Raw genomic sequence first — 13493 nt, 5'->3', positions numbered from 1 at the left:
TTTATTTCCTTTACAGTATCGTCCTCTAAAATTATCTTATCTGGTTATAATACAGTGTCCACCCTCTTTAAACCTAAGTTCCATGAGGTTAATTAGGGATAAATTCTCTCTCTATTCTTAGCACCCTGAAGGGGAACCTGGCATGAAGTAGATGCTCAATAAATGTTATTTGGATGATTCAGTGAATTCACTTAATCATTTCATTCATCTGTGTGTTCATTGATTTGGCATTTACAGCAGTGCCTTCTAGGCACTTGTGATGAGCGCTAGAGATACTGAGATGAACAAGACAGGGACTCCACCTGGAGGTGAGAAGAGATATGTTAAAACTAATACAATATTAAAAGTGAACATTTTTTTAGTTCCAATGCTAGGCATAGCTCCAAGCACTTAATCAATTCACGTAATCTTCACAACAGTAGCTACTATAATTGTGCCCACTTTACAGATAAGGCCCTGAGAACAGCCACCCTATAAGATACTGGGCCCTGCAATCAAGTGAGAGTCCACAGAGGACATGGGAGGGAGACCTGTGGCAAGGGGCCCATCGAGATGTGGTATCAGGCTCAGGTGGGTAGATTTGGTATCTTACCGCTCCCACAGGGCAGTTTCCCACAGGCGACCAGCTCCTTCCAGGTCAGAGCTCTACTGCCCTAGGGGAGCCCCCCATGTCAGCAGAGCAGGCAACGAGTAGGCTGTGAGGGTATGGAAGGCTGAGCCCTTGGCTGGTGGTAGTAGGACAGGAGCCTGCTTGTTCAACTGAAGCGAAGTGTGGGCAAGTTTCCACATCACTGTGTAGGGGCAGGATGGGGGGTGGCTGACAATCGTAGCTGTTAAAGCCCCTTCCTACAGAGGGCTCTCTAGGAAATCCAGCAACGAACTCCCATCTCTGCGTTTTCGCAGGAGCTCTTCCCTCTGCCTTGCATGCCCCTCCCCTTGATTCTCACATAACTGACATTTTACTATTCAGATCCTAGGTTTTGTGTGTGTGTGTGTGTGTGTGTGTGTGTGTGTGTGTGTGTTGTTTGTTTTCATTAGAGAGGTCTGTCTTGGCCAAGGCCTCGGCGGCAATCACCTATCAATGTCACATTACTGTATTTGAAGACCTCTACCCCAGAATGGGAGAGCGGCCCAGTCAGTGCATCGTCCTTCTTCCTGGTCCGATGTTTCCTATCCATGGGCTCTGTCTGCTCGTTCTGGAAAGTCAGTACCTTGTGAGCAGGACCATTAGAACTCACCTGCTGCTAGACAGGCCTTGCATGCAGCAGGTATTCAATGCTTTTGGAGAGTGAAAAGGGCCCTCCACCTATTCACTCTGGCGTTCTGGGCCAGGATCTGTCCCTGCCCTAGAACCCCTGCTGTGCACGGCCTAAGCAGGGAGAAGCGGCCCAGCCATCCTGGTCACTGGAGTTCTCCTGGAGGAGGCCCTCCCTCCTTTCCGGGCCTGACTGGGCCACTCTCCCCCTCTGGACCAGGATTCTGGTCAGCTGCCACTCCAGGAGGATGTCCAAGAACCACCAGGAGGGGAGGCCAGAGGTAGAGGGTCAGCAGTGTATGGGTGTGTGTGTGGGCAGGCTTTCCTGGGTCCGAGCCAAGATGGTAGAAGAAGAGGTGGCTTTTCCCAGCCTTCCAGCACTGCTGTTGCCAGGGAAACGGGGCACCTGTGGCTATCTTCCCCCACAGTGGGGACCCAGACACACAAACAGTCAGACACACATAGCGGGGAGAATACAACTTGGGTTTATTCAGACAGTTTCCTTCCCATTTGGGTGCCGAGTGAGGGGCAGTGGGGGTGGGGATGCAGAACCTTTGGTTTCTAGGAACATTACTGATTGGCGACATTGTCTAGGACCTTTGGGCTGCCAGGGTGACCCTCTGACCCATGGAGATGGTGATGAAGGGGCTGCAGTGTCTAGTTGGCTCTGTCCTCTCCAGGAATTAAGGCACAGATGGCTGAGAACATTTCAACTCATGATAGAAATAAGGGCTGAGGGTGGCAGGTCACTCAGGGGGCTCTGGCTGGAGCAGCGGCATGCAGACTCATGGATGTCAGCGTGCCAGCCAGTCCTGTGTGAGGAGCACATTGTCTGCACATATTACACCCTCCACAAACACCTGCGAGTCCCCATCCTACTCCTGTGCCCAGCCACTCGGTGGGCCTTTTCCCAATCTTTCTCCTTTTGCAAGAACTGGGCCTATTAATGGAGCTGAAGAAAGATGCTCTTTCTTCTTGGTCCTAGCATCCTGTGTGCAGGAAGTAGGCACCCATCTCAGTTCCCTGAACAGGTGGGAGGTGGAGGGGCTCACTGGGCTGCAGCCTGGGAGTGGCCGCTGTGCCCGGTGGGGCTGCGCAAGAACTGCTTTAACAAAGGGGAGGCTTGGAGCCCGAGGTGGGGACCTGGGCCCCCGGGGGGCCCTGCCTGCTCTGTGACCATGGTGGAGGATGTGATGAGGGAGTTCTCACACTGGCCCGCCTCCTTGTACTGCTCAGTCACAGTTCTCATGGCTGCACAGCGCTGGGAGCCCCCAGGCCCAGTCTGGAGCTCCAGAGCGTTCTTCTGCCGCTCTCTGGGCAGGGTGCTGGCGGAGGCAAGGGCAGGCTCGGGCTGTCCGGAGCACTGGGTGACCTCTTTTTCCCCAGCCTTGTCCCAGACACCTTTCTGGTGGAGCAGGGCCTGGCTCACATCCTGGGCCAGGTGTGTGCTTTTCACTGAGACATCTGGGCTGCCCCCGGGGCTGGGAGCCTCTGGAAGCTTCCTTGTGGCTGACTTAATGGAGATGAAGGTTGGGGAGGAGGGTGCATCTCTGCTAGAAGGCAAGACTGGAGGGAGGCCTGAATCTTCTCTCAATGTCTCCAGCTTCCTGGTGGAAGGGGCGTGTGAGACTGCTGGACCTCTGGTCTCCGTGTGACTTTTGACCTTGGCTTGACGCTGGACCTCAGTATGGCATGTAACCTCGGTTTGGCTCTTGATTGCAGTTTGACCCCTGACCTCCTCGCCTGAGCAGTTGGGCCTGGCTCTACTGCTGTCCATAACACTGACCTTGTAGGCACTGTGGTCCCTTGGGGGGCCTTGGGAATAACCCCTGGTGTTAGCCTCAGGCTGGAGGCTAGACATGGAGCTGAGGGCCTTGTGAACAGCTTCCTCGATGTCCAGCAGCCTGGCCAGGGTCTGTTCCTTCAGCTGAGCAACCTCCATGCTGACTCTTGTCAGCTCCCCAAAGGCCTGCTCCACTGAGACCTCAGGCTTATGGGGGGCAGCAGGAGCCTGAAGGGCCCCTTCTAGCTGAGGCACAACCTCAAAGAGTCTCCTCAGGGCCCCCACGTCCACGCTGCTCGCAGCCTCCTTCTCCAGGGCTTGCACCTGGCTCAGAAGGCCCTGGAGCTCTTGCTGGCTTCTCTGCCGAGTCTCAGAGCTCTTAGGAGCCTCTTGCTGGGAACCTTCCATCGGCTTTTCTCCTGGGGTGCTGGGGCCCTGCTGTAGTGAGGCGGGGTCACTGCTGAGAGCTGAGAGCTTGGCGGGCTCAGGGCTCTGGACATTACTGCCCATAGCCTGACCCTTGGTCGGCCCAGGGGCCATGGTGCTGGGGCCATGCTGAGGGCCAGGCCGAGGCGTGGATGCCTCTGTCTCACCTTGTTTGTATTTTCCTTGGGAGGAGCTGGGAGATAGAGCTGAGGGCTTGGGCAGCCTCTGAGGAGGGGGTATATGGCTTAGGTGTGCAGGTTTGGGGGGCAGCTGGGGCTTCTTCCTGGGGGGGATGGTGGGCTCCAGTTTTGAGGTCTTTGACTCCCCAGGGCTTCTTTGGCCGGCAGGGCTGCTCTGGGAGTGGAGAAGGGGGTCCTGCAGGGGCTCAGAGGCCTTCGGGCTGGAGTCCTCATCATGGTGGGCTTGGGGTGGGAAGTCAGGTCCTGTCACAGCAGCTGGGAGAGGAGGAGGAGGAACAGAGGCATTATGGGAATGCAGGCTGGCACCTGCAGCCTGAGGCCCAGAGGTCAGAGTGTAATGGGCTAAAGAGGCAGCCTTCAGGGTGGTCTCTGGGCCGACTCCGGCCATGGCTTTCTCTGGAGGCCCCCGGGCTCTCTGTGTGCAGGCCCCAGGTTCTTCCCGGCTTTGCCCAAGACTCTGACCAGGGCATTCCTGGAGTGGGCTGGAAGCCTGGGCCAAGAGGGCAGACTCCCTGCCCCTTGGTGGGTGTTCCTTCTCAGAGGGCTGAACACCTCCAGGTAGGTCACAGGTCCTCACGGGGTTAGCAGTGTAGATGCCGTCCTGAGCAGTCACCCGCCCCCCAGGCAGCCCAGTGGGCAGTACTTTCTGTTCCCCACTGACCTTTCTGGGGGTTGCTGGGATCCTGGGGTCACCTCCAGCCATAGGCCTGGTGTTGCTTTGAGCAGTCCCAGTGGCAGCAGCCAGAGCTTGCAGACCATCGTGGAAGGGTCTGGAGGCAGCTCCAGGGGCGACTCCCTGCTTGTGCTTGTTCAGCACTTGCTGGTGCAGGCTTTGGGCCTCTGCTGTCGCCACCCGAAGACTCTGCATGGCAGCCTGGAGGTCTGCTGCCCCAGGCCCTGGTGATGTAGTCGAGGCTCCTTCCGACTTTCCCAAAGCTTCCATCCCTTTCTGCCCAGTGCAACTGTCTTCTTGCTTTTCTTTGCCAGCCAAAAGGCTTGCCTTTGCAATGGTCCGTGGGAGACAAGGGTTGGCCCCTGGGCCTCTCAGGTGCTCTATCTCCATGCTGGGGTCCAGTGGGGGAACATGAATGATGTTCTCAGTTGCAGGCAGCCTCTGGGCCTCCTCGCTGGCTGGCACTGGACCTGGGTCAGCCGGTGGCTCCCACCGCAGGCTGTGCAGGCCGCTCAGGTCTCCTTTGTCTATGCAGCTGGCCAGCAGCTGCACACTGCTCCTCTCGGGGGCCCTGCTGGTGAGCCAAGGCTGCAGGGAGTAGGCAGTCAGTGAGACCAGGCCCTCCTCTGTCTCCTGCATCACCAGCCCAGTCCTTGCCACTGAGGTGCCCAAGCCACAAGCTAGCATCTGCCGGAACTCTAGGTCCAGATCTTCAACATTCCCGCTGGCCCCTGGAAGCCTCATGGGCTTGAGCCGGAGATGGCCCGAGGGGTCCTCCTGAACCAGCAGCCCCTGCTGGTCCACGTCTGGCCGGTTCAGCACTTGGCGGACAATCCTGGGAAGCTCGCCAGACACCAGCTCCTCCTTCCGTATGTGGGGGGCCCCCTGTCCTGGGCCCGGGAGCATGTACTTGGCAAGGCAGAGCTCCCCTGGCCCTCGGGCCTCCATGAGGATGCCTCCATGGTGCAGGATGCCAGGCGTGGCATGCAGAGTCCTCAGGGTTCCCTGGGTTGCAGTCTCCTGCCTCTCGGGCACCGAACCTGACAGGCCCACTGGCTGCTCTTCCTGGAGGCCGTCCCCACGGATGCTCTCGGCTGCCAGGGAGCCCATGGGGCAATTCTCAAAGAGCCAGGTGAACTTGTGCACAGAGCCCACAGGGATGGGCTCAGGGATTACCCTTGACCCCTGGTCTTCCCTCTTGCCTGCGTCCTGGGCCTGGAAAACCTCCTTCTGACGAGACACCTGCCCTGAAGGAATCTCCACTCGGCTGCAGTATCGCACAGGCCCTCTTCCACAGGGACGGCCTGACGCCTGCAGAGGCTCAGTCTCAAAGACATGTCTGTCTGTCTGTCCTTTTCCAGCCCGGACCTGGCTAACCTGCAGGTGTTGGTCCCTGGAGCCTTCCCGCCTGTCCAGGGGTTGGGGCACGAACATCCAGGTGCAGGACTGTGCCTCGGCCTTAGCTGTGGGATCTGGGACCTCTGACCCCTGCTTCTCTGCCAACTCACTCATTGGGAACGTCTCAAATAACCACCGGATGGTCTGCACGTCACCCTTGAGGGGTGCCTCAGGCTGGGGCCCGGCCTGACTCCTTCCTTCTGCTTCCTGTCGTTCCTGCCGCTCCCGCTGGTGGATTACTTCCAGGGGCTGGGTCTCAAAGAGCCACCGGGCAGTGCGCACGTCTCCAGCCACCACTTCCTGCCGGGTGATGCCCCGCACCACGTCGACGGTACTGGGGTTTCGGCCCAGCTGGTCTAGAGGCTGTGTCTCAAACATCCACCTGTAGCCCTGCACATCACCTCCGACTACTTGCTCTCTGCTGACAGAGGTCAGGGCATGGAGGTGGCCTTTGCCATCCTGCATGGCATACACTGGGGACCCTGTGTCCTGGGACTGCCCAGCAGAATTGGTTCCTTCCACTTCACTCACATTTCTGGGGGTAGAAGGCTCACCCTGCCCGATGCTGTCCAGGGGAAGGGTCTCAAACAGGTTCTTGAAAGTCTTCACGTCCCCCTTCACCCCCTCCTTCTGGGGGGCAGTTGGAGAGAGGGATAGTGCTGAGAAGCTATCACTGGATAGATGCGCACACATGAGCCCCTCTCCCTTCCCGGGACCCACCCGCTGCAGGTGACCCACTTGGACCTTGTCTCTGGGAGTGTCCAGGGGCTTCATCTCAAATAGCCACAGGGTGGAGCGGACATCACCAGGGACTACCTCCTCTTTGGGCGGGGCCTCTCCCCCAGCCTCCTCTTCCCCCTTTAGAGTGTCTAGCGCCCGGGTCTCAAACAGATGCCGCTGCTGCTGAACATCTGGACCAGGAGGGAGAAGGTCTGGGGATGGTTGGAAGTCCTTCTCGTCCACCAGGATCTCCCGGATGGCATCCAGGGGCTGTGTCTCAAAGATCCAGCGAGTCGAGCTGACATCCGGCCGGGCCCCCTCCTCCAGGGAGATCCCCCGGATCACCCGCACCTGGCTGGGGTCCCGGTTGATGGCATCCAGAGGTTGGGTCTCGAAGAGCCAACGAGCTGTCCTCACTGCATTGCTTTGGATCTCCTCCCGGCATACGGCCTTGACCTCGTGGATGGCGCCTTCTGCGTCCTGGATGGCACACAGCGGCTCCGTTTGGAACAGCTTCACGGTCTTCTTCACATCGCCTTTCAGCTCCTGGATCTCCGAGCGCAGCTCCAAGGGACTCTGCTCCTGGATGGAGGGACGGGAGCCCAGGCGGTCCAGCGGCCGAGTCTCAAAGAGCATCCTGGTACCCTGGACATCTCCGCTGGCTGCAGGCTCCTTCACTGTTGCCTCCGGTGCCTCGGCCTGACCCGTCAGCTCAGCCAGCGGCTTTGTCTCAAACAGCCGGCGGGCTGCACGAACGTCCGCTCCAGATGGCGGAGGTCCGGCTGGCTCCTGGTCTATGCTGTTGGCAAAGGAGCCTTCCTCAAACTTGCGGGAAGTGGCCTGGACGTCACCGCTGGGCACCGGCTCCTTGGCAGCTGGCTTCTCATGGTCCCCAATGGCGTCCAGCCGCCAGTTCTCGAAGATCCAGCGCATGCACTGGACATCACCCTCGGTGGGCTCCTCAGAACCCAGGACCTCAGCCAGGTCCTCAGCCACGGCCTCGGCCAGGTTCTTGCGGAGCTCAGGGTGGATGTGCCTGTAGAGGCGGCGGAGCTCGTTGGCTTGCCGTTGCTGGTGGAACTTGGAGAAGGACTCCTTGGGTGGTGGCAGCGGCAGATCCTCCAGGGCTGGCGGCGGCGGGAGGGGCAGGTCCTCTGCGGTGGCCATCGGGATGGTGGGTGCGGGGGCCACCTGCATCTGGGTGTTGGACATCCTTCTGAAGAGAAGGGCAGCGATGAGGATGGGCTGGGGCCTTAGGTGGGAGGGGGGCTGGCTGCTGGGAGAAATGGGAGGGAGCAGGACGCAGGGTCAGCGCAGGGCTGTGGTGACATGGCCTCTCCAGACTTCACTTGGGTCTCACTCTGCCACCTGCATGCGTGGTGTGTTACAAATCTTAAACTTAGGGCATATGGACCCATCTACCAAGGTGGGTCCAGGCTTCCCAAGAATCAATCACCCGAGCAAGCAAGACATTGCTGGCCATGAAGCTCTGTCCTTCAGCCCCACAAAGGGTGTTCAGACCTCCAGCTGGCAAACTGGACAGGCCCCATCCTCACCTTCCTTTACCAAAATCAGTTTTCCCCGGTGGAGTCCCAGGTGAGTGGCCTGAGGAAATCCTGTTTATGGGATCCCAGAAGAGAGAGGCAGGTCCCTAAACAAGTGCCTGGGTATTTCCCATAGAGGAGAATTCTCTTCCATAACACCAGAGGGCGCGCTTGCCACTTTCACTGAGAGTCTTGCCCAACTTCTACCTAGGCTTTCAACTCACTGCCCATCCTTTCCCAGGCCCAGGGGTCCCACAGCCCATGTAGAGGCTCACCAGGTATCTCATGGGTAGGCAGAGCCAGATCCTGAGTCCCAGGTAGGGGTTTCTGTGCTATACCCAAGACTCAGAGGTCTGAGCTAGGGGGATCTCGAGGGTCTTCAGGCCCAACCATTCATAATTAAAGAATAGGAAATTGAGGCCCAGAAGGGATCAAATCGTGGTGAATGAATAACAGGAAGTGCTGGCCTGGGGTTCCTGGACCCTTTTGGGGTCTGGCTCCCAAGAGATTAAGAGGGTAGAGGGTGTAAAACTTTCCTATCGGTTGTAGTGCCCCTCTGTTCCCCAGCAGACACCCCTAGGAGAGTGAGGGTGACACCCACAGGGGAGGTGGGCAGTGGGACCCTCTGCAGAGACAGCCCTGCCCCTTGCTCATGGAGACTCAGTACCAACTGTGTACAATGAGCCCGAATCCAGCTCCGTGGTCCTCTCCTTTCTCACCTAGGTCAATCAGGTTTCACCATGGCGTTTCCTCCTTCCAGCTCACCCCTGCCCCCCTCCATGGCCTCCCACCCCTCAAGCCCTTCTCTGGTCTTTGTCCTCTGTGTCTTATCTGTATTGTGACAGGTGTGCTAACAGTCCCCAGAGGCCCATATGAAAAGAATGAGAAGCATGTGCCCCTTCTACTGCCCCTGACCCATGGCTCTGCTCCACACTCGATGCTAAATATAGCTGAGGTCCTAGCCTCAGCACGGCAGCCATGGGCTCCAGATGGAGGCTCAGGCTCAGCCAGTGGGACCCTGGGGACCTTGGCCCATCTCATCCCCTTATCTTGCCTGGGATCCCTGCCCCTGCCCCCTTAGCTGGTGTCAGGCCCCTGGCCTGCAGGCTGACCAGTGCTGGGGCCTGAAACTCTTCATGGACAAAGGGGCATGGGGCTGATTGGAGGTTCAGGGACAGTGGCCACAGGTGGGGGCAAGGTTTCCTCTTCATGGCTATCTCGGGGGGGGGGGGGGGGACGGAGACCTACTTGCCACCCCCCGACCCCATCTTGTCCACCAAAGTCATCAGAACCCTGAGGAATTCAGACTCTGAAACCTGCCACATGAGTCTCACCACACATTCTGGGGTCTCTTTGAGTTCTAATGAGGACCCCCTGCCAAAGGCAAACGGTGCCTGTCCCCACCTCTTCCCCATCCCATCACCACCAGTGTGGCCTGAGCAGATGTCTTGTGCAAGGCTACCACCTCCACCCCCAGGAATCTCCAGAATCCCTGCTATGGTCCCATACGGTTAGAATCACGGAGTCCAGGGATGTCAGCCCTGAAGACCTCCAGAGGTCACTGACGCTGAGGACAAGCTCTGTGTCCAGCTGTTGTGGGTTCAGACAGGGAAACTGAGGCCCAAAGAAGGGAAAGGTGCTGTCCCGGTAGGCTCCACAAAGCAGTGCAGGGCCTGAAGCAGGTTTCCAGAACCCTTGGCTTTCCCATGCCTGCCCCCGCCTGGAGCTTACGTTTCTAGAAGGCAAGGATGGGGTTTGGGGAGGGCAGAATTCAGAATTGGGACCAGACTTAGTGTGCAGGCTGAGCCCCCAGCAGTGTCCCAGAGCTTGGCCTCCTAGGGCTGGCCAACCCCTCAGGGTGACCCCACCTCTGTTCCCGGTGTGCCCCTCCTTGGCTCAGTCCCTCTACAAGTCTCCACTCTGGCAGACTCAGATCTTGTCTCCCACTTTGTGCTGCTCCCCAGATCTGCCCCCAGGGTGTTCCCCCTGGGCAGGATGATGGCCTGGGGCAGAGTCTAGGTCATATGTGGGGAGCCGGGCACAGGCGAGCCCTGGGGACATTCCTGAGGCCAGATAGCCCAGGACTTCCACCCACAACAGCTGGGCACCAGGCTTGTCTAGCAATGCGGAGTAGGACCTGCTTCCCACCCTCCACCCGAGTGCCCTCCCACCTCTCCTCTCCCCCTTTCCTCCCGACACTGGGCCTTCCTGGGAGGAAGCCCTGAAGCCCAGGGAGCTCCACACCTGTATTTTAAATAGTGCAACTACAGGCCACTTCCTCCTGAATGCCTTTCTGGATTTTTATCAGACTGGCAAGAACTTGTCCCTTCTGTTGGCCCAGGCCTGTGGCCACCACTCTGAGAGCTCCCATGGGGCTCATGTCAATTCTCCCTTCACTTCCTCATTAAGGGAGGTCCTCATGGAATCTTTATATCAGAGACCCCTGCACTCACTTACATGCAGATATACAGCCCCTCAACCTCTTTCTGCCACCCCTAATGCATGCTGTCCTGAGAGCCATCCTGAGGGTCCAAAGTGGACCCCAGCTGGCCAGCCAGCCCTGCCCTGAAAGACAAAGGGCAGGCTACTCACCTGCCGGTCCCACTTGGCTGGTGGGTACTTGGGGTCTGTGGCAGGTGCGGCCCAAGGGTCTGTCCTTCCTCTCAAACTTCTAGCTCGGGCTGGTTCTACTTGGCTGGATCTGTGAGGTACCTTCTCGCTGCCCTGGCTCCAGGTCTCTGTCTCCCCTGCCAGACCCAGCAGCTGCCTTTATCTTGCTGGCTGGGGTGGGGGTGGAGGGGAGCGGGCGGGAGAGGCTAAGTTCGGAGTATGAAGTGGTTCAGTTATTTTTAGGGCTTGTGGAAGTCACTCTTCCATCCTGGGGAATCGGTTACATGTCCTTTCTGGAGGGGAGGGGAGGAGCAGTGAGGGCAAAGCTTCATTCATCCAAGTCTGATCTGAGGACGGGGCTCCATGACTCAGCCGCAGGGTGGGTGCCGGTGTCCCAGACTATTTTGAGAAAATGAATAAGGGGGGGGCATCTGACACCTGGACAGACCTGCCCCCTAGCCCTGTGAGCCCCCCACCTCCCTACTGTGGTCTGGCCTCTGACCACTCCTGATGGCTGTTTGTCGGGTGCCTGGAGACTGGAGGTTCCGGGGCAGGCCCGGCCCCTCCTCCTCTGTTCCCTTCTCCCCAACCCTTCTGCTCTAAAGATTCCTCTCTCCATCCATTCCTCCCCAGGCCCCGCTGTTCAGGCCTGCACAGCCCTGAGCACAGCTGGATTCTGGGAAAAGGCATCTGAATTTCCAGGCCTCGGCTCTTTGTGAGGCCTCTGATTTATCAAAGAATTCCACAGATGGGTTCTGTGGTTTTCATGGCAGATTATCTGGGTCCTTGTTTACTTTTGGGCTCTCCCTCTGACTCAGGGCCCAGGTTTTCTGGGAATGGAGGGGAGGAGAAGGGTGGCCGCAGGGAGCTGACTGTGGGGTTATTTCTGACCCTGGAGTCATCAGCTTCTGGTCACAAAGGAGGGGTGGGTCACAGTGGCCCCTTCTTTGCTGCCCAGACAGAGCCTGAGGAGCTTAGCAGAGATCCTGGCATTTAGGTCACGAAGGGGCCAGTGTGGTGAGGGGTGCTGGGGACCATACAGAGCGCAGGCGGAGGTGGCATTCTGACCAGGCTGCAGTCTGAGGCTGTGCAGGTGCCTTCTGCTACCTGGCAGAGCAGGGCCTTCCTTCTGACATGCCCAGTGCCCTCTGGTGCCAGGGAGTGATACCAGGCACTGCTCACTTTTTCCACTGAGTCAACCTCGGTCCTGTCGCACTGGCCTGCGGGTGGAGAGAGGGGCAGCCAGGAAACCCTCGCCCAGGTCTCCTGCCCCTTCCTGTTTCCCCTGCTATTTTCTACCTTTCTGCCTGCTCCCCAGGCTCCTGGCTCCCCACCGTCAGGAAAACGTTAATTCCCTTTCAGGCCAGGGCAAGAGGAGCCTCTGCCCCGGGGATGCCCAAAGTGCCTGCCTGCTCTAGTGGTTTTGAGAATTGAATGAATTAAGACATTAAAAGGTTTTATGAGCGTGCTTAGCACACACGCTAGAGAAAAGCCTGCTACTGTCACCTATGTGTGAAAAGAGAGTGGGTACTGGAAATATCGGGACCACTCTGTAAATTTAGTACCCGATTATCTAACCATGATGCTGTACATCTGAAACAGCAATACTGAATGTAAACTGTAATTGAAAAATAATTTTAAAAGAGAAAAACACCCTGTGGAACCCACGTTTGTATTCACCCCAAGTGTGATAACTCTTGGTAGAAGTTTCTCAGGCCTCGATACTAAGAAAGGGGCTTTGCCTGACCCCCATGTTCATTTCCATCTAATTCAACTGCGCTGCTTAATACAGCCCCCACTAGCCACATGCGACTAAACAGGTGAAAATGAAATAAAATTGAAAATCCAGTTCCTTCATCACACTAGGCACATTTTAAGTGTTCCATAGAGACACACACTTAGTAACTATCACACTGGACAGTGCAACACGTTTCCATCCTTGTGGAAAGTCCTATTGCACAGTACGATTGTCTCAAACAGAAGGCATGTCCCTCTTTGCCGTGGCTGTTAGGAAGCTCTGGGCTACACTGTTAGTCTTGTACAAGTAGACTCTGTGGCCTGTATCCTGTGTGATGAGGGTGACCAACTGTCCCTGTTGCCCATCTCTGAGGGGTTTAGAACAGGGACCTTTCTGCTTTAGAACTGGGGAGGCTCTAAGAAAACCAGGGGGGTTGGTCAACCCACATGCAACGGTCTAATGGTATCACATCATCAAGGTGTCAGTTACAAGGCCCGTAAGGCATAAGCCAGGCATGACTTATCGGAGTATCTTTGGTGGAGACACCGTGCATCTATCCCTCAAATTTCTGTGGGAACGAGGCTGGAAATAAATAAATGCACTGAGGCCGAATGGCTGTGCTGATGAGAAGGCAGAGGGGACCCGGGGGAGGGAAGGGGGTTGTTTTCCAGAGATCACTGTCCCTCCTTCTGGCCTCCTGCTTCTCGGTCCTGGGGGCCTTCCCCTGCCAGCCCCTCCCTCCAAGTGGGGTTCCACCAAAGTTGGGGATTGTTCAGAAGTTCATGTCTGTCCCCCTGAAGAACTGGCACTTAAACTTGGAGCTCAGGGTGAGTAGCTGGCCACAGACTCACCTGAATTTTTAGGAAAGGCAGGAGTGATTAAGAGCAGACGACCTGTGAGACCGACTATGCTCTGTGAGCCTGGCTAGTTACTTACCCTCTCTGTTTCTCAGTTTCCTCATCTTTAAAATGGGAATAATAATTATGCATGTCTCAAAGGGTTGTTGTGAGGAATATATATTTATTACGCACGCACGCACATGCACACACAGCATTTAGAATAGTGCCTGGTACACTAGCTGGGTAAATTCAGTAAGTTTTTCCCTGGATCCTGGCCACCCCCTTCTCCAGGTCCCAGATCCCAGTG

The 13493-nt window shown here is 57.2% G+C and overlaps 1 protein-coding gene across 4 annotated transcripts; it reads right to left on the bottom strand.

Moving 5' to 3' along the window:
- Nucleotides 1-1719: 1719 nt before the first annotated feature.
- XIRP1 (xin actin binding repeat containing 1) lies at nucleotides 1720-10716 on the bottom strand. Of its 4 annotated transcripts, none has more exons than XM_070391571.1 (2): nucleotides 10592-10716; nucleotides 1720-7728 (listed from the first exon to the last, which is right to left on the bottom strand). In XM_070391571.1, exon 2 carries the CDS (start codon nucleotides 7665-7667, stop codon nucleotides 2304-2306), a length of 5364 nt encoding a protein of 1787 aa, XP_070247672.1. In that variant the 5' UTR covers nucleotides 7668-7728; nucleotides 10592-10716; the 3' UTR covers nucleotides 1720-2303. The 4 variants fall into 4 exon arrangements, 3 of the variants coding, with proteins under 3 accessions (XP_070247672.1, XP_070247673.1, XP_070247674.1); XM_070391572.1 differs by having other exon boundaries at nucleotides 1720-7671; XM_070391573.1 differs by having other exon boundaries at nucleotides 1720-7668; nucleotides 10592-10598.
- Nucleotides 10717-13493: the final 2777 nt, after the last annotated feature.

The sequence above is a fragment of the Myotis yumanensis genome, unplaced genomic scaffold (assembly GCF_028538775.1).
Source record: "Myotis yumanensis isolate MYYU_CA2020_CCGP unplaced genomic scaffold, mMyoYum1.0.hap1 SCAF_14, whole genome shotgun sequence".
In the NCBI taxonomy this organism is placed as follows: domain Eukaryota; kingdom Metazoa; phylum Chordata; class Mammalia; order Chiroptera; family Vespertilionidae; genus Myotis; species Myotis yumanensis.
This window is presented reverse-complemented; position numbering and strand designations above follow the sequence as displayed.